Source organism: Canis lupus, chromosome 30 (assembly GCF_003254725.2).
Source record: "Canis lupus dingo isolate Sandy chromosome 30, ASM325472v2, whole genome shotgun sequence".
NCBI lineage: Eukaryota > Metazoa > Chordata > Mammalia > Carnivora > Canidae > Canis > Canis lupus.
Genome location: NC_064272.1, coordinates 28,644,662 through 28,667,500, shown reverse-complemented (window position 1 = coordinate 28,667,500; position 22,839 = coordinate 28,644,662). Strand labels below are relative to the sequence as shown.

The window sequence follows — 22,839 nt, the reverse complement described above, 5'->3', positions numbered from 1 at the left end:
CCACTGCGCCACCCAGGGATCCCTCCCCACCCTTTTATAAGGAGGGAGACACTCAGGGCCCCATAAGTCTCCTGTGCTCCTTCCCTGGGAAGACTGGGAGATGAGGCCCCAGGGCCCAGGCTCCAGCCAGCAAAACGGAGGATTGGAGATGCCACCTACAGAGAGACTCAATTAATGGAGATTAGTGGAGTTGGAGACATTCGGACCTAGGCTGGAGAGGGCAGTGGGTACTCAGGTGTCCCTGACTCTCAGTGGAGGATGGGGCTGGAGAAGTGGCACAGATGGAAGTTTGGAAAGTTGCAATCTGTTTGCAGTTTCTGGGGGAGGCCGGGTAGTGAGAGAAAATCAGAGTGCCTCTTCTGGAAAGCCAGAGTTCTCTTTTTGTGCCCAGGGGGCTAGACACTTGCTGTTCTGTCTCCCTGCTCTGTGGACGACGGTGCTGACCTAGCACACCCTGCTGGACTTTTTCAAAGCCATTTGCATCTCCATAAACAAAACTAGACTTCAGCCACAGCCTTCTGTCTTCTTGCCTTCCCTCCTGACATTTTTCCAAGATGCTAAACGTGCTCCTAGGAGCCTTGTTTGTAATTGCGCTTACTCTCTGGCCAAGGGACCATAAGCCAGAAGGTGGGTACTATCTGTTCACAGAGAGGGGAGGGCCAGGAGAAGGCAGGGCACAGCCCCATCCCCCGGACACCCCTATTTAATCAAAAGTCTTGGTGCCACATTCCTTCTGGGAACAGATTTCACTGCAGAATTTATAGGTCTCTGACTTTCAAGAATTGCATGGTAGTGTCGGCATGTGGTGAACCTCTTAGCAACCAAGGAGACCCATTGATTAGGAAAGGCCAGCCTGACAGATTTATGCCTGGGTGGCCTCCTTCTCAGTTTATGCTGAGAGTTCATGCTCTTCTATGTAGCACATAGACAGAGCCCTAGAAGCAATTGCATCACCTCCCATTAATGGCCCCTGGGAATGGCTCTCCCTCGTATTTTAGCTGGGCTCTCTGCTCCGTGGCTGGTAGTGCTGGACCAGTTGGAAGGTAGGATTCTTACTAATGGGATGCCCCTAATTTCATGTTGACCTTCCAGCCATGGGGTTCAACATCTCTTTTCTGGCAAGAGCGCCAATCAGTAAGTGAATAAAAAGAGGCCCCTTCCCTCCCAAGTCTACTGATCCCACTTCATCAGACTTTTCCAAGTACAGTGCAAACATCCCCTACAAGGGTTAGGCTCAAAAGTGAATGCAGACATTAGTGAAGTTAGAGGTAGAAATATTCTGTGGGCTGGGGAGGGAGGAAATCACCCTGGGAGGTGCAGGGGAGGGTGCAGAGTACCAAAAAAACAAATAAATACAGAATAAAATGTCAAGTAGTAACACATGCTAGGAGGAAGTAGGGTGCAGGCCCAGTGAATTGTATGGGGCAATTGGGGTGCTATTTTATATAGAGTCATCAGGGAAGGCCTCCCTGAGGAGGTTACATTTGAGCAAAGACTGAACAAAGTGACGAAGTGAATATATGAAGGAGCAAGGACAAAGACCCTGAGATTTTGGGTTCCTGGGCCAGAAAGCAGACTATGTGATGGGAACCACAGTGACAGGAGAGACGGAGGAAATTGGGTTAGAGAAGGATCCAGATAGTACAGGCCTTGGGGGTCTTGGTGAGCTTGTTGGGTTCCATCAGTAGTGCCAGGAAGCTGTTGGAAGGCTGATACCAAGAAAAGTCAAGCTATGTGCTCTTTGTGTCTCCCCTCGACTGAGACCTAGACCTGGGGCTGAGCTTGCAGGTGCAGCAGAGAAGGTAAGAGGCAGTTAAGGAAAGAGCTGGGGGAGCTTAGCCTGATGGTCCCCTCAGCAACCTCACCCTCTTCTCTTCCCTTTCTGTCTTACTTCTCCCCTCACGCCCCCTCATTCTTTGGCCCAAAGAGTGTTTTAGTTTGAGAGGGTGAACAGCCCCTGGCTCTCTCATCCCCCCTCCATGTCAGGGGTGTGCGTACTTTCCAACCTGCTCCCTGCCCCCCCCCCCCCCCCCACAGAGCTCTGTTGACTCCCAGGCAGAGCTGCAGGGAGTCACAGTGTCATGGCTGCTGATCCAGGTGCCTGGGCCTCTCACTGGCAAGAGTGAGCAGGTCCTGGGTCCTAGGAATTCATGCCAGGGTGTCTCTTCAGCAACTCGAGGAAACTAACTATGCAACTATTACGCACCCACTGGTGTATGCTCTGGGTAGGGAGGAGGTAGGGCAGAGAACATTGACAAAACCATGAAGAAAATTCCTTCTGTTTCCTCAAGTAGTTTTTCACTAGTGCTAAGGTTGGTGAGAAAAACTGAGAGAGCTCACCTGTGTTTCAGTCATGGCAGGGAGGGAGACATTGCTTTTCAGAAGCTGCCTTGGAGGTCACGCTTGAACCGGGCTTTGAAACACGCAGAGGCCTTCCCAGAGCACGGGGCGTTGGGTGGACATGGAAAGTGTGCCTCCCGCCAGAAGATTTTAAGTCTTGAGCAGTGTGGGCCAGCCCCATGCACTGGTTTCCCTGGTGCCCAGTGCCATGATGAAAAATAGACAAGACAGGAGGAGTGTGCACCAAGCGTGGATGGGAGACAAGACAAGCACTCAGGAATCCACGAGCTCTGTCACTCAGCATTCACTGAGGAGCCACGTGAGGCATTGCTGTGAGGAGGCTGTCAGAGCAGAGAGAAAAATCGAGCTGGATAAGACCATATGGATTCTCCTGGGCGGCTCATTTCCTTGAGATCACAGAGGTCTCTGAGAATGGATGAAATCTATCAACTCTCCTTGGAAGAAATGTGTATCTATACACACCCATTGAATTAAATTTTTTTATTGAGATGTTATTCACATGCCATAAAAGTGACCATTTAAAAGAATATAATTCAGTAGTCTTTAGTATCCTCCCAAGGTTGTACAACAATCACCACCCTCTAACTCCAGGACACTTTTGTCACTCTAAAAAGAAACCTCCTACCCTCTCAAAGTCATCTTCCACCCTCCCGTCTCTCCAGCCCTGGCAAGTACCAGTCTAATTTCTGTCCCTATCAATTTGCCTGTTCTGGGCATTTTATGTAAATAGAATCATACAACATGTGGCCTTTTGTGTCTGGCTTCCTTGACTCAATATAATATTTTCAAGGTTCATCCACATCGTAGCACACGTTGGTACAGTGGACCCGTGAACAACCTAGGTTTGAACTGCATATGTGGATGTATGTGGATTTTTTTTATATGTAGAATATTTTTTTACAAATACAGAACAGCACTGTAAATGTATTTTCTCATCCTTACAATTTTTGTAACACTTCCTTTTCTCTAGCTTACTTTATTGTAAGAATACAGTATGTAAAACAGTTAACATACAAAATATGTGTCAATCAACTGTGAATATTATCAGTAAGTCTTCTGATCGACAATAGGCTATTAGTAGTTAAGTTTTTGGGAAGTCAAAAGTTTTGGCTGTGTAGGGGTTCAGTGCCCTAACCCCTGCATCGTTCAAGGGTCAATTGTATTATGAATAATATTTCTGAATTATATTCCATTGTATGGAATTCTATTTATTCACTTATCAGGCAATATACTTTTCAGCTGTTTCTATTTCTTGGCTATGAGAATAATGCTGCTCGAGCATTCATAGACAAGTTCATACACCAAAATTTGCCAACCATTTCCGGAGGTTCATTGAACCTCTGAAACCCATCTCTTGATCTAGTAAAACCTTGTTTTACAGAAAGGGAGGAATTCAAGAAGCAATGAACCCATCAAATTATTTACATTAAATATGTCCAGTTTTTTATACATCAACTATACCTTAATAAAGCTATTATCCCCATAATACAGATGAGAAAACTGAGGCTTAGAGAAGCCAGGCCAGGCTTGGTGGAGAAGTCAGGCTTTATGCTGAGCTTTGGCTGCCAGGCTGTGAAAAGCAACTTTACATCTAAATTCCTCTTCACTTCATCTGAATCCCCGATTTCCTTCAATTTCCTCTTGAACAGAGTCCTAATGTTCTATTTGCCATCTGTTTTGCTAAGCCCCAGAACCAGCCCAGCACACAGTGGGCGTCCTAGACTGCTGTCCCTGACCCTTCCCCAAAGTGAGCCAGGACTGAAGGCCCCACCTCCATTCTTCCCACGATTCTCCAGCCCAGCCAGAGTGTGTCTGGCTGTAGGCACAGGAGCTCAGGGGAACCAGGGGCATCTTCTCAACAGCTGAGCCATCGGTAACCACTGCCCTCAATGCGATGTCCCTCTGCGTATGCCCTGCCCTCTGAGGAGGTGCCAGATTCGGGCTAAGGATGGCATGCGGTGGGGGGCTTGGGGGGTGGCTGCCGACCCAAGCCCACTGTCAGCCACCACGCTCTGCTTTGTCTCCCAGCCGGTGGACAACCAGCAAGCCCTGGTCCGCAGGGAGTCTGTGGTCAACCTGGAGAATTTCAAGAAGCAGTATGTCCGCAGGCGATGGAAGGTGTGTCAGGGTGGAGGGACGGGGAAGCAGGGGGCCCTGGCGGGTTCCTAGTTCCCTCCAGGGTTGCTGTGCACCTTCTCACCTGGCAGCCCGTTTGCTCTCTCCCCCAGCTCTCCTTCAGCATCGTCTCCCTGTGTAACCACCTCACCCGCTCCCTGATGAAGAAGGTGCACCTGAGGCCAGATGGGGACCTGGTAGGTACATGCAGTGCTCGCTTCTTGGGCAGCATTCTGGGGTGGCCTGGAGCCCGGGGATGGAGGGGAGCAGGTGGGTCCTAACTATTTCCCGCTGTTCTGCTCGTCCTGTTCTCCTCTGTGCCGTGCGATCAGCAGAGGCTGCTTGTTCAGGGGGACACCTGGGGTGGTGCCAGGAGGGGAGCAGTCCAATGGGGCAGCATGGGCTTCTGGAGGATCCTGAATCCATTCCTGGAGGGCCTTCAGAGGGACCGCTGCTGCCGCTTCACTGCCCCAGTCCCTGAGGACTTGTAGCCTGCCTTGAAGACTCTGAGTAACGAGACCACCACAATCCATCCAAAATGTATTCCTGACAATCCAAAGATCTACTGTAGAATCAGAGCGTAATATTCGTTTTTCAGTTTTTCCATTTGCTTTGCTTTCGATTGCCATCAATAACAACAACAATAATAATACTTAGATGATATTTGACTAGCTTGTTAATGTTTATGTACATTTATTTTTTTAAAGATTTTACTTATTTATTCATGAGAAACACCGAGAGAGGCAGAGATATGGACAGAGGGAGAAGCAGGCTCCCTGTGGAAAGCCTGATGTGGGACTCAATCCTAGGACCCTCGGATCACAAGCTGAGCCAAAGGCAGATGCTCAACAACTGAGCCACCCAGGTGTTCCAAAAGTTTTTTTTTTTTAAGATTTTATTTATTTATTCATGAGAGACCCAGAGAGAGGCAGAGACATAGAGGAAGAAGCAGGCTCTATGCAAGGAGCCCAGTGAAAGACTTGATCCCAGGACCACAGGATCACCCCCTGAGCCAAAGGCAGACACTCAACCACTGAGCCACCCAGGTGCCCCATATATACATTTAAAATGAGGAACTCACACTGGTCAAGAGAGTGGACTCTGGAACCAGATTTTCAGAATTCATATCAGCCACTTGCTAGTTATGTGACCTTGAGGAAATTACTTAACTTCTCTGTGCCAAAATGCTGTCATGTATAAAATGGGGTTAACAACAGGTCCTATCTCATAGGGTAGATATGAGGATTAAATGACATATTCTTAGAGCCTGACATTTTAAGTGCTCACTGTGTAATATCAGTTATTATTGTGTAAAATCTCCTTGTAGACTTTAAAATGCAGTGCCAGTGCTTCAGAATGCAGCGTTAGTATTTCGGCTCATAGAGGTGCCCCGGATAGATGCTCCCCGCCACTCATCAAATGTGGTGAGGCCCCAGAAGTGTATGGGATGGCAGAGGTAGGGACAGAAGTGGCTCCTGTTCAAGAAGGGCAGCTACCTGAGACGGATGGGATAGTCAACCCAGAACAATCTCAGGACACCCAGCGCTCGGGCTGCATTCCAGGACCTGGCACAGCTCCTCTCTCGCCCCCACATCCTGGGATCCTCTTTCTTCAGCAGAAGTTCTTGTTGATTCTTGCTCTTGTTTTGAGGATTTATGGCTCCAGAGGCCCAAACCAACTGTGTGGCTTTGGCAAAGCCATGTCCCTTCTCTGACTGCTCTCATCTGCTATTCAAGGGGACTGGACTTTCCCTCTGAAAATCCCTGTTAATGACAGGCAGACTTTCCCCCAGCTTACTTTTTCATTGTTTGGCTCTGACTCATGCTAAAAAGTTGCTATTCAGCAGAGCCTGAGTTATTTTTATTGTGATAGCCGGGCTTGGTCCAGGATGTATTTGGCTAAAGTTAATCTTGACCTTGGATTTCCAACAGGCTCAGAACAGGGGAAGGAGAGAGAGAGAGAGAAGGCTCTGGGAGGGTACATGGCACATAAGTTGCTCTGATTGAATGGAGGCCGTGGGGAGACAGGACCAGAGAATAATTAGAAAGAATATTTCCTTTCAATAATAATAATGATGATATTGTTATTGTTGTTAATAGTAATAATAGGTCCTTTTGTTCAGGCAGCCTTAAAACTGAACATCCAAAAACAGATTTTTTATGACACACAGGAGTCTTTCTGAATTAGTACCTTTTTAAATAAATTTTAATAGTGTGATTAGACTGATGTGGTTTGAATAAAAAAGGGCCTATGAAAAAAAATAATTAAAAAAAAAAAAAAAGGGCCTATGACCTCCCTGACAGCTGCCTTGACCCTGGTTTAGCCATGGAATGCACTTTACTCTTCCTTTTTCATAAAGATGGAGCACACGAGCCATGTCCCTGGAAAACTGACAAGGCTTGCCAGAGATACAGCCTAAGCCAGTCAGAGCAGAGGGGGTGTGGCACAGTGGCCGTCAGAGCCTGGGGAGGACCCTGTGGCTCACCCCTGTCTCCCATTCTCTCTCTAGGCTTAGTTCAGGAGACCTGTCAACCCAGAGAGCACTTATCTAAGTGGTCTTGGTTATGTGACAGCTACAAAGAACACCACCTGTCATCTTCACTATTATTACAATTTGGTTTCTCCCGGGGTCTGGTTTCTCCTAGATGCACTGCCTACTTTCCTTCCTCCTGGGAAAGAGGCCTCAAGGCAGTTGGTCTGGCCCCATTTTGGGTCCCTTCCCACCCCCACCCAATCCACTCCCAGATTCTGGACAGAACAACACGCTTTGCCTCAACATCCACCTCCCTGGCTTTTTTTCTGTTGTTTTAAAGATTTTATTTATTTATTCATGAGTGACACAGAGAGAGAGGCAGAGACACAGGCAGAAGGAGAAGCAGGCTCCCTGAGGGGAGCCTGATGCAGGACTCCATCCCAGGACTCCAGGATCATGCCCTGAGCTGAAGGCAGACTCTCAACCACTGAGCCACCCAGGCATCTCTCCACCCCCCTGGCTTGCAGGCCCCTGACCCAGGCGTATCAGCCAGGCTGCCCAGCCAACCCCATCCCTGGCTACTCATGACCCACTTGCCCTGGGCCTCTTTTTCCTTTTTTTTTTTTTCCAGAGGAATTGTGAGAGTGACACAGAGGAGGACATTGCCAAGAGGAAAGCTCTCCACTCCCGGAGGAGGAGCAGTACCTCCTAGTGGGCCTGGATCTCTCTGTGAAGACTCCAGGTCCCCACTCATCACCAGCACCCAGGCATTTCTGCATCCCTGAACACTTTGCAAGACAGATGGGCCTGTAGGATTCAGAAGAATTTACAGAGGAGCAAAGAGCCCCCGGGAGCTCTGGTCATCTCCTATGGAGGAGGCCTCTACCTTCCCAAAGCTCTTATTCTCCATAAAACGGACTTTCACCTGTCTGCCAACCTCAAAACCTGCAGTGGAGGTGCGGACTGGAGAAAACAATGTAAATGAACATTATCATCATGGGGGAAGGCCAGACTGGGCAGGTTACCTCACAGGATGAGGGAGTTCGGACCTAGCGTGGTCAAAGACAGAAGCCTCCCATGTGGGAACAAGAAGAATGAATGAAGTGAATCTTAGAATGTGAGGGATCAATTCTGTGACCTCCCAGAACTCACATGCAGTCTGCATGTTGGGCTGACCAACACAGTAGACCTTCTAAAAGCAGCTCACTGTATTGTAATTTTTTTTCATTTTTTATTAAACTTCTGATTTACCTGATGTGTGGCTTCTTTTAGGGTTATCCCCATCTGGTTTTCTTTAGCTTGGGTGCCTTTGACTCAGGAGGAGCACCCAGGGTTGGGGTGCTGAGTGGACAGGGCCTCAGAAGGTCACAGTGAACCATCCCCTCTGGACTTTAGGGTACCTGCATTCTAGGTCCTTCCCTAAGGGTTTTCAGCCCCTTCACATCAGCACAGATGTGGTATTAAATGCCTGTGCCCCCTCCACTACTACTACCCTCACCATTGGTAGCAGGGGCTCAGTTGTGTCTCTCAACCCCCAGTACCACAGAATATGACTATATTTGGAGATAGGGTCTTTAAAGAGGTAATTAAATTAAAATGAGGTCATTGGGGGTGGGCCCCAACCCAATGTGCTGGTGTCCTTTCAAGAAGGGGAGATAGGACACTGAAGAAAGACCTGTGTGAAGACACAGGGAGAAGGAAGCCATCTACAGAGTAAAGAGAGAGGCCTCAGAGAAATAAACCCTGACAATATCTAGACTGATGGCTTCTAGAGCTGTGAGAAAATTAAATTCTTGTTGTTTAAGCCACTCATCTGTGCAGCTTTGTTAGAGTGGCCCTAGAAAATGAATACACCTGCCAACCTGTGACCAAGATAGGGGCAGAGGACTTCTTTTTTTTTTTTAAGATTTTATTTATTTATCTGAGAGAAGAGAGAGCACAAGGGGTTCTTGTGACCGGGCTGAGGGAGGGAGGAGAAGCAGACTCCCAGCTGAGCAGGGAGCCTGACATGAGGCTCAATCCCAGGACCCTGGGATCATGACCTGGGCCAAAGGCAGATGCTTAACTGACTAAATCACCCAGGTGCCCAGGGCAGGGGACTTTTGAAAGATGTGGATGGAGAAGGGTAAAGAAGGACCCACAGGGAGGGGCATCTGGGTGGCTGAGTGTCTGCCTTTGGCTTAGGTTGTGATCCCAAGGTTCTGGGATCAAGTCCTACATCAGGCTCCCCACAGGGAGCTTGCTTCTCCCTCTGCCTGTGTCTCTGCCTCTCTGTGTGTGTCTCTCATGAATAAATAAAATATTTAAAGAAAGAGAGACCCACAAGGAGAAAAGAGAGGAAAAAGAGATGAGTTTCATGGACCCTGGAAGGAATATGGTAAGGAAACCTTAATGATGTAGAAATCTGGGCCCTGCTTTCCAGGCCAAAAGAATGATGACACTGACCAGAAACCCAAGAGCAGATCTTTAGAAGCCAGAGATCAGGGTGAGTCATTGAGACTGAGAAAGTACGTGGGAAGAGGTGGGAAGAAAGGGAAAACTTTGGAAGGTGAGTGAGGGAAACGTGAGCCAGAAAGAAGAGAGAGCAAGGAGAATGGGCAGAAAAGAAAGGGCCTGGGGAGGAAGGGAGGTACTTTTGTCAGCAGCAGGTTTGAAGCACATGGTGCAAAGGAGTGGGCCACACTGCCCTCAGCCAGTGCGTGGCTCCAGAGCAAAACGGCCCCACAGGAACGAAAAGGCAACCCAGTTCCAGAGAAGCTCCCAGGAAGAATGGGAGTGGGCCTGTCAGGGTGTTGGGGATGCTCTGTAGCTGACCTGTAGGTCCTGCGTGACCCCAGCTCTTAGGCAGAACCAGCTCCATGCCTCACTGCAGCCTCTGGAGGACAACTGAGGCTGGGAACCAGGTCCAGGGCCTATGAGGGGCTCTCAGGCGGTGGCTGGGCACGTCAGTCAGCAGAGAATGTTCTGGAACGGGCTAAGCGGGAGCTCCTTGGAAGTACAGTATGGTAGAGCGTGGGGGGTCTGCCTTCCTGCTGGGAAGCAGAGCAGTGACTGGTGTTGACAAGCCCAGCCGTGAGTTTCCAATCATGACCATAGAGTTAGCCCTTCGAATCTGTGCAGCCCAGCCACTGCCCTTCACTTGAAGAGGAAACTGAAGCCTGGACAGGACGTGACCAGTCCTATATCACACAACAGATTTGTGAAAATGTCTGATGAAAGCCCAGACTTCCTGACTCCTGGCACCGTGCTTGTTCCTTCAGTTTGGTGAACTGTGTCAACCTTTAGTGAAACGTATGGATGGACATTTTACTTTGCCTCATTTTAAACAAGTTCTCATCAGGCCTTTCCTGTGCCCTGCCTTGTACTTCACTCCTGGAAATGGATGACGTCGTGACACTTGTTCCTGTCCATCTTTTCACAGTAAAGGATACTGCTGCCCAGCGGGGACATCAGTCAACCTCCATGGGCTGTGAGTCAGTCAATGAACTAGTATGTACCTGGCAGTGTTCTAGATTCTGGGGTTTGGAGAGTGAACAGGACAGACATGGTACCTGCCCTGAAAGGGTCCACATTCTTCTGTAAGTCCTGGGAATCCAGGACTCCCACCTGCCCAGACTGCTCCTCCTCCAGACTGCTCTTCTCATCCAGGCTCCTATCAATCAAGCCCTGCTGACTGAGTCCCCTCAGCCCAGCTCTCTGGGGTTCTAATGGCACCCATTTGGTTTCCCAGATCCCTTGGGAACACAGGGCCAGGCAGAGAACAGAGGGGGGCCTTTGAGGGCCAGCAGCCAGAAGAAGCCAGGTGCCCATGCCACTCCCATACAGAGGCTCAGTGCCTGCGGCCTCTGTCCCGGCAGATGGCTGGTGCCCTCCAGGTGTGAAGATGAAGGGAGCAGCTGGCAATGGGAACCAAGTATTTAGGCTTGGCTCTGAAAAAGGATGTGCTGGCCAGCTGACACTTCAAGACTGAAAGACACCACAGTGTACTCTGAGGTGAATGGAATATTCCAGTGATAAAAGCTGTGCTCAGTTAAAAGGCAACTCTTCAAAGAGATCTAAGGGAGCCCTGCCCCGGAGTGTCTGCCTGTGTGTTTGCAGGATGCCGCATTAATATTTCACAAATGCACACATAAATATTTTAGAATACTGTGTTTTAATGTCAATCTCACCAGCCTTCCTGACTCCAGATCTTAGATTGCATTTGCCTTTTCCACTCACATATTTATTTGGTGAAAACCTTATTTTGGAGGTGAGCCACAAAATCTCTGTGAAAGAAAAGTCAAGCCCTATGCTCTACAGACACCAAAGTAGGTAAATGTGAAAACTAAACTGAGGACTGAGGTATAGCAAGGAATTTTATCTGACGCCGGCTTGTAGAACTTTCTTTCCACCTGGTTCCCAGCAACATGTCATCCCAACATTGTTCTGTTCGCTGTAGCTGGACCCCAAAGAATAATGCCTTCTTGGGTAGTCTGCTAAGAGGATCCCACTCTAAGCAAACGTTGATGGGCTTAAGGATGGGAGCAATTGCAGGGTAGTGAACATTGACATTTCAAAAAGCAGAAACACAGTCAGTGACCTTACACTCATAGTTTCTCTCTTCCTGTTTTTCCATTTCTCCCACTAGTTCTCTTTTTCTCTACCACTCCATCTATTCACAAGTCATAATATATAGCTGAAGTACCTGTTTTAGTAGTGTCTTCACTTACTGAATAAAATTCATGTTCTCAGTTCTTAATCTAGGAAACAGTTGATTGTATTATCTAGGGGGGAAATAATTTTGTAAGGATTTTCCCCCCACGGTGGATCAGTGATCTCCACCCGTGAGCTAGAAGAAAGCCAAGGGGAAAAGAAAACAACAGAAGGTCACAGTAATTTTTAAAAACCTGTTCTGCAAGAGGAACACTTCATAGATAGGCTTTATACCCTCTTCATAACCTTATAAGGGGAATAAGAGCCTCATTGATACAGATGAGGAAGCTGAGACTTGACAAGAGTTAAGAAATTTGCATGCAATCACACAGCTTGAGCACTTGAGATTTAGATTCTGCCCGGTTTTGCCTACCGGCCAATCCACATTCTTCTCTACCATTCCTGGAGACAACAGTGTGGAGTGAAAAAAAAAGTATCCCAGAGAAGCACGTATCAGTATACTATGTTTATAAAGCTCAAAAACTATACCGTGCATCGTTTAGGAATACAGGCAAATATGATAAAACTACATGTTAAAAGCAAGGCAATGACCTCGCTCAAAATTCAAGGCCAAGCTTACCTCTGGATGGCTGAGGTGAGGAGGCACACAAAGCTGAGCGCTAGGCTGTTGGAGCCTTCTAGCCAACACTGAGTTCATGGTGGGCTCACGGGAGTTCATCATTGTGCTTTCTTACTTATAATATATTAGTTATCGACTCTTTTGCATCTATCAGATATTACATTACAATAATAAAGAAAGAGGAAATGGGGTGAAAAAAGTAGATCCTAATGGTCATCAGGTCATCAGATGCCAGAGTGGACAGGACATGCGGCCGCATGGTGACTATCCCTGAATGTGCCTTGCCCGTTGAAACTCACTGACAGGCTTTTCTCTGTTCTTTTACTGGCACCTTGATCAGAGCTCGTCCTGCTACCCTGTGAGAGTACCTGGGCTGGATTAATATTCCTATTTTAGTTTTTAGAGAGAGCAGGAGAACACAAGTGAGGCAGGGAGGGACCGAGGGAGAAGGAGAGAGACTTCTAAGCAGGCTTCACTCCCAGCACAGAGCCTGACGTGGGGCTTGATCTCACGACCCTGAGACCATGACTTGAGCCAAAATTAAAAGTCAGATGCATAACCAACTGAGCCACTCAGGTGCCCCATTAATACTTCCATTTTAAAGAAAAGGGGCAGAAAATACCTCCTGCCCCTCCCAGCACCACCTCCCCAGTCATCACCTCCCCCTTGAAGTTTACCTAAGGACTCTCGTCTGAGGACGTCTTCTGAGCCCAAGTAGATTGAGCTTGCCAGCTCTTGCTCTGGGTGTCTTCATATCCCTTTGAGTTTAAATGCAGAAGCCAGACGGGATTTGAAAAGCCATCTGGGCCATTCCCCTGTTTCTTGGGCAGGGCTGCACTTGGGTTTCTTCATCTCATTTTGAATTGAGAGAAGGTGATCCTATGCCTTTCATCAATTCCCTTTTCTGGTTCTTTTTTTTTTTTTTAAGATTTTATTTATTTATTCATGAGAGACAGAGAGAGAGAGAGAAGAGAGAGAGAGAGAGAGGCAGAGACACAGGCAGAGGGAGAAGCAGGATCCATGCAGGGAGCCCGATGTGGGACTCGATCCCGGTACTCCAGTATCACACCTGGGCCGAAGGCAGGCACTAAACCGCTGAGCCACCCAGGGATCCCCCCTTTTCTGGTTCTTATCAGTCCTAATTATATCTTACCACACTCAGAGCCAGAAAGCCTGGGCAAAGGAAGTCCTGCCATTTTTCAGCTGTTGCATCTTAATCTTGCCATTCAGCTTTTGTGGACCTTGATTTTTTTTTTTTTTTTATTTAAGTAATCTCATCACCCAATGTGGGGCTCGAACTCATGACCCCAGGATCAAGAGTCACATGCTCTACTGACTGAGCCAGCCAGGTGTCCCAAAACCTCAATTTTTTTTATCTGTGAAATGGTGATAATAATTTCATTGTTACTTGTCATGTGTGCCTGATTGAGACCTCAGCTTAAATGACACTTCCTGTGACCCTCCCCTACTTCCAGAAGAGTTTAGGTCCCCCTTCTGTAACTTCTCATTCCACCTTCATGATACTGATTAATTTTAATTAAATATTGTATGCATTTATTACAGTTGCCATAATAAAGTACCACAGACTGGTGGGCTTTAAACAACTGTCTTTATCTTCTCACAATTCTAGAGGCTAGAAGTCTAAGGTCAAGGTGTCAGCGGGGATTGGTTTCCTCTGAGACCTCTCTCATTGGCCTTCTCCCTGCAGCTCTGTGTCCTAACCTCCTAACACCAGTCATATTGGATTAGGAACCCCCATATGACCTCATTTTACCTTAATTACCTCTTTAAAGGGGTGTTATACCTCCAAATAAGGCACAGTCAAAAATATTGGAGGTTAGGACTTTAACATAGGAATTTCAGGGGAAGGGAGGGAGGCACAATTCAGCATATAACAAATACTTCAAGAATTACTTGAGGTTTTGATGTCTGTCTCCTGTGGTAGGACATACACTTCACAGGAGCAGGGCTGAATCTCTCCATTTCCTGTTTTCTGTATAGTGGAGGCTCAGTAAGTATTTATTGAAGGAATTAACAAAAGAGTTATCTTTCCTTGGTTGACCCAATGGCAAGTGTAGCTGCAGGACCTTGGCAAGAAGCCAAAACAGAGCCCTCAGCACCAGGCAATGGGCAGCCACCCTTTCCCGGTAGGGCCATCCCTCATGGACTCATCAGGTTCAGTGCACATTGGTCCTGCAGGCCTACCATGCATCAGACTTTCATCTGGCCTTAAGGGATGGATAACCTTCTGGTAAGAGAGGAGGAAAAGAAGGTATGGGTTGGTGTTCTGATTTCTTGCCCTTATGCTTTTTCATGATTGGACTTTGGAAACTTATCAAATAAATGAAAGAGCAAAACTTCTTTTCCAGGTGCTGAATTAGTAGTGTGATGAATTACCCCTCTCTAGTCACTATGACCCTGTTTCTAGGTCAGAGACCCAGGGGCCCCTGCCAAAAAGCTGGTAGCCACCTGTTAGGGTTGGAAGAAGTGTTCAAGGTTAAGCATGGAGGACAGATCTGACTCTGACCGAGTTGTTTAGAAGAGTGTGTGTGTGTGTGTGTGTGTGTGTGTGTGTTTCTGGGTGTTCCCAGGTATCTGTATGTGTGCATGTCTCTGTGTGGGTATATTTGGATGTGTGTGTGTACATATATCACTGGATGTATCTGAATTTTCTACGTGTGTCTGTCTTTGCTTCTGTGTGTATGTATCTGACTGTGTGACTAGGTGTGTCTGGGTGTATGTGGATGTCTAGGTGTTGTCCAAAAGGACTCATGGGGAAAGTGCCTCTAAGCCCAGGCTTTACAGCATCTGTTCTAATACTGTCAGACCTCTGAGGCTGGTCTAGTTGACATTCCAGGCGACAGGGTTGAGGACAGCCACATCTGCTGAGTCATAAGGATGTGGGCTGCATGTGTTCACAGTTGGGCATATCTCCTTTCACACACACAGGGAGGGGAGATTTCAGATGGGCTGGCTGACCCCGTATTCTTTCAGAAGGTCATGACCTCAACCAGCTCCAGAAAGGAGCGGAAATGAGAATGTTCATGAGACCTAGAGGTTGGCAGAAGGCAAGCTGAGACCTGGGTGTTCTCCACCTGGATCCCCTGGGTCATGGATTTCTCAGGCCATTCCAATAACCAAGCTGCCAGCTTTGAAACTGACTGATGGGCACTTCCTGGCGAGGGAGGAAGCCAGGGAAGGTCGTCTTGAATGTTACAAACAGCAGACCTCACCGAACTCTTAGAATCAGAGCTGCTCCTGGAACACCCCACCAAGCCATGAGTCTAGACTCCAGAAAATCCTTTTCTTCCTTCTTTAAACCAACTGATAAACAAACAAAGAAACAAAAAGCACTGCAATGGTACACTTAGCCAAAATGCAATCAAGTGAGTCTTTCAAGCTTGTCTGATTCCAACAGTAAAATTCAGCCCCCCACCAACCAGGGATGGCAGGGGTAGGAAGCCTCGGTCACAGGCTCCTTGATTGGAATGGATTTGATAGGATCTTTCCCAAGAGCAGATGGGAAGGGGCAAGAGGACATGTGGCCACTGGTATATACCTGGTAGGGCATCACAGGTGGGGAAAGGGTTTGAGCAGAGCATGGGAGATACACATACATGTACTGAGCATTCTCATGTGCCTGGTGTGGTCCTAGGTGCTATTCCCAAGGATCCCAGGTGGGGACAAACCTAGAGATATTCAGCTTACTCTGAGATAAGCTGCTTCCCCTAGCCTGTGAAGCTGGAGGCACAGGTGTGGGTGAGGTGAGGGAAGTGGGTATAGGTGCATCAGGAAGGGTTAATCCTTCTGAGGAGGCCTAATCAGAGGAGGGAGCCCTCACCATCAGTCATATCTTATATTCCAGTAAGGCCATGGACAAAAACTCATGCTTGCCTACCATCACTCTCCTCGGATAAGGTCCAGCCAGCCTAGGAGCCTTGGGGGGGGGGGGGCGGTAGGTTCTAGAACGTAGGGCCAGCTTTCCTGGGGAGAGCAGGGCCTGAGAAGGAGGTTGGAGTTGTCAATACCTGCCTAACTGGGGACTTCGGCAACTTTGTAGGTGCTCATCCAACCTCACTGAGGGTGCCCAGAGGTAACAGGGGGCTCACACTCTCCTGGTAGGACCCTCAAGAGCTGGTGTCCAACTGTTCACTTTATTCCAAGTCCTTTCTCAGGTTGAGACCAAACTGGTTTTCCTGAAGATCCATTCATCGTTCTGGTTCTGTCTTCTGGGGTCACGTCACATGCATTTAACAAATATATGTAGACAAAAGTCCACATCCTTAGGAAGTCCACAGACCAGTGACAAGGACGGCTGTTGCAGAGGGCAGGATGAAATAGGAGCTAAGCTGTGCGCAGAGGGGGGAGTCTTTTGTCCTGAAGGATGGAAGCCCTGGGGGCATCTGGAGGGGGAAGCAGTATAGACAGGCATTTTTTTTTAAGATTTATTTATTTATTTATTTGAGAGAGAGAGAGACAGCAGGGGGAGGGGCAGAGGGAGAGGGGAAGGCGACTCCCCATTGAATGCAAAGTCCTACATGGGGCTCCATCTCCTGACCAAGAGATCATGACCTGAACTGAAATCAAGAGTCAGAGGCTCAACAGACTAAGTCACACAGGCGCCCCACAGACAGGCTTCTTTAAGGAGATTTGTGTTTGTGGAGGGGCTGTGGGGGCCAGGCCAGGAACAGCTGGAGCAAAGACAGAGCCTCGAGGGCAGAGCAGCTGCTGAGCCCATGGAGGAGCCTGGCACGGTGAGGGCCTGGTGTGGAGGGGAGCTGTGTAGGCCATGGAGACTGGGGCATAGAGGCCTTGAACCCAGACCTGGACCTTTATTCAGTGAGCGATGGGGGAGGTCCAGAGGTTTTGTGAGACTTTCTCAAAGCTGTGATTTACATCAGATCTTCTCTAAGTGTGGTCCCTGATCTGTAGCTTCAGCATCCTGGTGCGGGGAGGGGGTTCCTGTTAAAAACGCAGGTTCTCAGGCCCCATCCCAGACCTTCTGAATCACAAACTCTGGGAGGGTGGGACCAAATGATCTGCTTTAAGGGGCCCTCCAGGTGATTCTGATGCAGACTTTGGAAAAACAAAAAACAGAGGGCTGAGGGAGGGCTGCGGGGGAGGGGTCTGGAGAAGGGAGAGTGGTCAGGGCTCCTGGACTGACCAGCACTGGCAGGAAGCAGGCCTGGCCTGGCCATGGGGCAGGAAGCATTTGGGTTCCAGTGGCAGCTCCTCACCATCTAGCTGCGTGAACCTGGGCAAGACTTGCATTTCCTGGGCCTCAATTTCTGCATCTTTAAAAAGGAGTCCCAGCTGCAGGACGGTAGGAGATCTCACCCCAACCCTCTCGGGTTGCCCAGGACCTGAGGGGTTTCATGGGACATGGGACTTTGAGCGTTGAACCCAGGAGTGTCCAGGGCAAACCAGGGCAGTGAGTCACCCACCCCCTGTGCAGAGCCCAGAGAGAAACACTTCTCACAACGTGTATGGAGGGGATGGGTGGAGAGTGGGGTTCCTCAAGTGCCCAAGCCCATTCTCAAGTTGGCAGTCCCTATTGCCACCTGTTTCCGGTGCCCAGTGGGGCTGGCCGGAGCCCCTCCCACAGGCCTCTGCCCTGCTCTGGCTCTGGAAACCAGCAGAAAGGGAGATGGGGCCTGGGCCTAAGGCAAGGACGAAAGGTTGGCTCCCCATGGCCATGTCACTGGCCCAGTGCCTGGGTCACATGAAATACAATATGGCTGACGTCTCTCATACTCTGCTGATGCTGCTGGAGGCTGAAAATACCCAGTGCCCTGGCCTGGGCGCCTGGCTGACTCTTCTGGGCCAGGAGTGGGGGTGAGTGGCTGTGGTGTCTGTTTACCCTACTGCTCTGGTCTCAGCTGGGTTCTTACCACTTTAGCCAGGGCCTGGGGGCTGGTGTGGTGGTTTTACAGGCCTCCCACCTCTCTCCTACATGGTGAGTTTTTTCTTTCCACAGGAAACTGAGGTGTAAATACCAGATAGAAAAGTTACCTACGGGTATTTCAGTGAAGTGGGGCGGCTTCTTTCTGAAGACCCCATGGAACCTCTCCATGTGTTTTTGCTGGGGACTGGGGATGGATTAGGGTGATTTGTTTAGGCCTGAGACCCAGAGCCATAGAGCCTGTTTCCTCCAAACCTAATAGAGGGAACTGAAGTCACTACGAAGAGAAAGGAGACAGATGTCAGGAGGGACCTAATATCTCCCTCATTCTCTTCCCCTTTCCTGCTGGGTGGTACTATTTACCTCATTCTGCTGCTGGGATGCCTTCCACTCCTTCAGGGTTGTCTCATGAGAAAACTCTCTGGGGTTCAAATGAGGCTCCTGACTCCCAGCCTGTACCATCTCCTGCAGGGGAGTCAGGCCTCCAAAACCTGCAGGCCCTGCCCATATCTACCCCTCTTCCCTGGAAGGAACCATCAAACCCAGGCAGGAAGTGCGAGTCTCAGGTGTGCAAACGCTGGATTTGAGGTCAGGCCAGGCCTCCAGGTTTGAATCTCCGTTCTGGCACCTTCTTGGCCAGGTGACTTTCAGCAAGAAATCGAACCTCAGGTCTTCCCTCTCGTAAATGGGGATGACAATATGTTCCTTGAGGTTTATAAGAAATGAACTAATGTGTGTAAGATAATATCATAAGCGCCTAAGTCCATTGCACTCAAGACGTGGTTCTTGCTGCTACAACAGTCTTTCTTGCTGATGTCATACAGAAAAAGAATAAGTACATAAATGAGGAAAGTGGACAGAAGGGAGAGGAGGACACTCCTTGTAGTATTTCTGCCCCTGGCAACTGCTCTGGTGACTGCAAAGCATGCAGTTGGCAGGTGTCTTAATGTGAATAAGCGGCCATACCTCTCACTCTTATTAAGAGGCCATGCCTCCTCCTCGGCTTCCCCACACTGTGGGCTGGGTGCATGGTCCCCATCGTCTACATGCAAGGCAGGGTTAGTTAGGTCTCACGGGCCAGCCGTGAGGCACATTCTGCTTTCCACACATCTGTGCCCCCTCCCCACCAACCAGAGCCCCACACTCCCATTGTGACCACCACCACGTGCAAAGCTGACTTACTGCCCAGCTGGCCCTCTTCCTACCTACCTGTGCCAGGAGCAGTTTGGGTAGAAAAGGCAATGACAACAATGACTACGTGCCAGGTGACTTGCATATATTATCTTGAGTCTTTACAACCATCCCAAGGAAGAGCAATTGTCTATCTTACAGGGGAGGAATACCAAGGCTCAGATAGGTAGATGACCTTTTTAAGACTGTATAGCCAGGGAAGAATGAACAGGAGAGTCCAGGTTCAAATTCGGTTCTATGTGGCTCCAGAGCTCAAGTGCTTTGCAGCACACGATGGGGAGAAGACTCAAGGTGCAAGTCAAGATCATCTACCTGGGACTGGGGCAAGCACCTCCTCTTGCTGGTCCTCAGTGTCCTCACCTGTGAATGAGGTGATGCCTAAGGTTAGGATTTTTTTTTTTTTTAAGATTTTATTTATTCATGAGAGACACACAGAGAGAGGCAGAGATGCAGGCAGAGGGAAAAGCAGGCCCCTGGCCAGAAGCCTGATGTGGGACTCAATCCCAGGACCCTGGGATCATGACCTGAGCCAAAGGCAGATGCTCAACCACTGAGCTACTCAGGTGCCCGTACTTAGGATTCTTTTCTAGTGGTATCCAACCTCTTGAAGGTCCTCTGCCACCACAGGTACAGGGAGCAACCAGGTCAGAATCGTGACACAGGTGACCTTGGGATTTCCCACTTTCCTCTGCTGAGGCTCTTCCCCTGGCTCTTCCCCACTGTCAGGTGGCCTGGAACCAGTGTTCCCCCCATCTGCCCTGTTCTCTGAACATTTCTGCCCACAGCCTCAAAATACATTTTTTCAGTCTAGTGTCTCATCTCCCTGAGTTCTGGCATCTTTGAGAAGTCCTGGGAGGGAAGCTAAAATACTAATCTGAATTAAGGGTTAAGGGGCTAGTGGGCTTTTGAGTTGGATGCTGTCAGAAGCCTCTAGAAGCAGTGTCTTAACCCAAAAGAGCAAGTGACCAACTGAATAATTTCATCAAGGCCCTCTGGGTGTCTTCACCCTCCTGTACATTCACTGTGATTTTTGCTCTATTTGGCACTCTCCTTGGGCTACGTGCTCCCTGAGGGCAGGGTCTGGGTCTTGCCCCCTGGCCAGAGGAAGTGCTTAATGCAGCACCCGGGCCTCCTGGGAGAATGACTGGAACTGGATGAGACCTGCCTATGAGATCTGCAGCCACCTCCTGAGTTCACTCCCCTTATCAGCCAGGCCAGAATTTACTCCCTGGTAGATAAAGGTGGAAGGAGGGAGGGAGGGTGTTTAGCAAGACCAGAAGCATACAGATTTCTTTTTCTGCAGTCTTTCTGATCCTGAATCCTCCTGGCAATGTGGCCACAGTAGCTCCCAGGAGCCAGGCTACCCTCTTTTGGGCAAGGGAGTGAATTTATGAAGAAGTAACAAAAGGGAAGAGAATGAACATTTATCAAATTCCTGCTATGTGCGGGCATTTTTCTAGGTTTGTGTGCAGACTTTATCTGAGGTATACCTGTATCCATTTGGCAGATGAGAAAACTGAGGGCCTAGAGAGTTAAGCCATATGAGATAGCAAGGCTAGTAGATGGTGGCATCAGGGTTTAAACTCAGGTCTAACTTTAAAGTGCATGTGCTGCGTGCTCTTGCAGGCTACCTCTGGGTGGCTCCTTGGGACACAGGGGTTGTAGGACGCTGGGAAGCTGTGTCTCATTCCAATTAAGACCTAGACACAAAGCCCGAGGGTCTGTGTGCCCGCTGGAGCCACTTACCCAGCCTGTGGGCACAATGCCATGTTGCCCTCTCTCTTCTGTATCTGCTGAGCGTTCTCATAGGTTTTTCAGAGAGATGCTTGGAATCTTGTCCAAGGCCACCAGGTGGCGTAGCATAAACCATGAGACCTTGACTCCTAGATCTAAAGGCTCTGTGGATCCTTAGGGATCTCCTCCAACAGGCCAGGATTCCTCTAAGTGGGTCCTGATTAACCCAAAACTACAAATCCAATCCCTGTGAGTCTGGTTTGGTATTCTGAATTGGGTTCCAAGTATCTGCCACTATTTATACATTGCATTTTTAAATTGGCAAAGTAACATTCATATGGTTCAAAATTTTAAAGTATGGAGAGATATTATAGAGAAAAATCTCCATTCACTCTCCAGCATGTTTTCACTATTATTAGTTACTTGTGAATCTTTTTAGAGATTATACATAGGTATACAATATTATATATGGTCATCTATATAAAAAGTCTTATATAGGAGCACATATATAATAACACATAAGGCTATTCTTCCTCTCCCCGCCTTTTTAAGATCTTATTTATTTATTCATGAGAGACACACAGAGAGAGGTAGAGACACAGGCAGAGGGAGAAGCAGGTTCCATGCAGGGAGCCTAATGTGGGACTCGATCCTGAGTCTCCGGGATCACCCCCTGAGCCGAAGGCAGACACCCAACCACTGAGCCACCCAGGTGTCCCTCTTTCCCCTTTTTTTATACAAATGGTTGCACATCTTTTTACTGCATGCTTATTGTTTTATTCAATTTCAAAATAGATATTTAACCACAAGTTTTATAAGAAGGAGAAGGTATATTACAGTTCTCCATTAAATAAGACTAAGTTGCCATTTAAAGCAATAAAGTGATCTGAGCCATATTTTATGTGGTCACGTACAAATATGAAATATATACATCCAACAAAAGAATAGATTTTAATTATAATAACAAAATAGCATATTCTTTTGCTATCTAGCAAAACATAGGTTATCATAAGTAAAAATATTAGCAAGCAGTAGCTCTTGATTAGGTAGAAATAAGAATATCTCAGCCATGATTCCTATTATAAAAATTCATTTGATTTTTTTTTTTTATTGGCTAATCTCAAATTGTGGTTTTAGGACTGGTCTGGGTCACTAGGTTTGTAATCCTTTTTTTTTTAAGATTTTATTTACTTATTCATGAGAGACACAGAGAGGCAGAGACAGAGGCAGAGGGAGAAGCAAGCTCCATGCAGGGAGCCCGATGTGGGACTCAATCCCTGGTCTCCAGGATCACGCCCTGAGCCAAAGGCAGACGCTCAACCACTGAGCCACCCAGGTGTCCCTGTAATCCTTACTTATTTTGTCTCTCTTGAGGGATACTTGATTCCCACTCACACAAACTGTCAAAAACCTTTGGTCATTATGCTTCTTCTACTTAACTCTCAAGTGATCCCACTCATTTGACGTGATGGAAGCCAAAGTAGTTTCCAAAATGCATCAAAGCTTCTGATCGATGTGTCTGACTCTTTCCAGATGTCACTCAGTTTTGGGAAGGTTTGGTTCTCATGATCACCACTTTGGGAGCAGGGTCTTAACCTCTTGCTATACGATGATGCCAAACAAATGGCTGTATATTTTTCGAGTACCCTCAGGATATGGTGGTACACTCCCGGTCCCCAACCACAGTGATCTGTGGGATCTGCTTCCATGATGTGGTGGTCTGTTTCCCTCTTGGGGCAAGAGTGTTGTATATTAACATGCACACCTTGCATTGTTTTTCACTTAACAATA

General features: G+C 48.1%; 1 protein-coding gene across 7 annotated transcripts in view; it reads left to right on the top strand.

The window, feature by feature from the left end:
- DAPK2 (death associated protein kinase 2) overlaps nt 1–8,204 on the top strand; it is a 124,732-nt gene extending 116,528 nt beyond the window's left edge. For 5 of the 7 annotated variants that reach the window (XM_025472554.3, XM_035708607.2, XM_025472553.3 and 2 more), the window contains one exon: nt 4,390–4,479. Coding sequence is in view for 2 of the 7 variants with exons in the window: in XM_049104435.1 (XP_048960392.1) it covers nt 4,390–4,479; nt 4,590–4,673; nt 7,581–7,661 (255 nt within the window). In the remaining 5 variants the exon portion in view is untranslated. Of the gene's footprint in view, nt 1–4,389; nt 4,480–4,589; nt 4,674–7,580 lie in introns of those variants that run through there. The other 2 variants (XM_049104435.1, XM_025472556.3) reach the window with 1 other exon arrangement.
- The last annotated feature ends 14,635 nt before the right edge of the window (nt 8,205–22,839 follow it).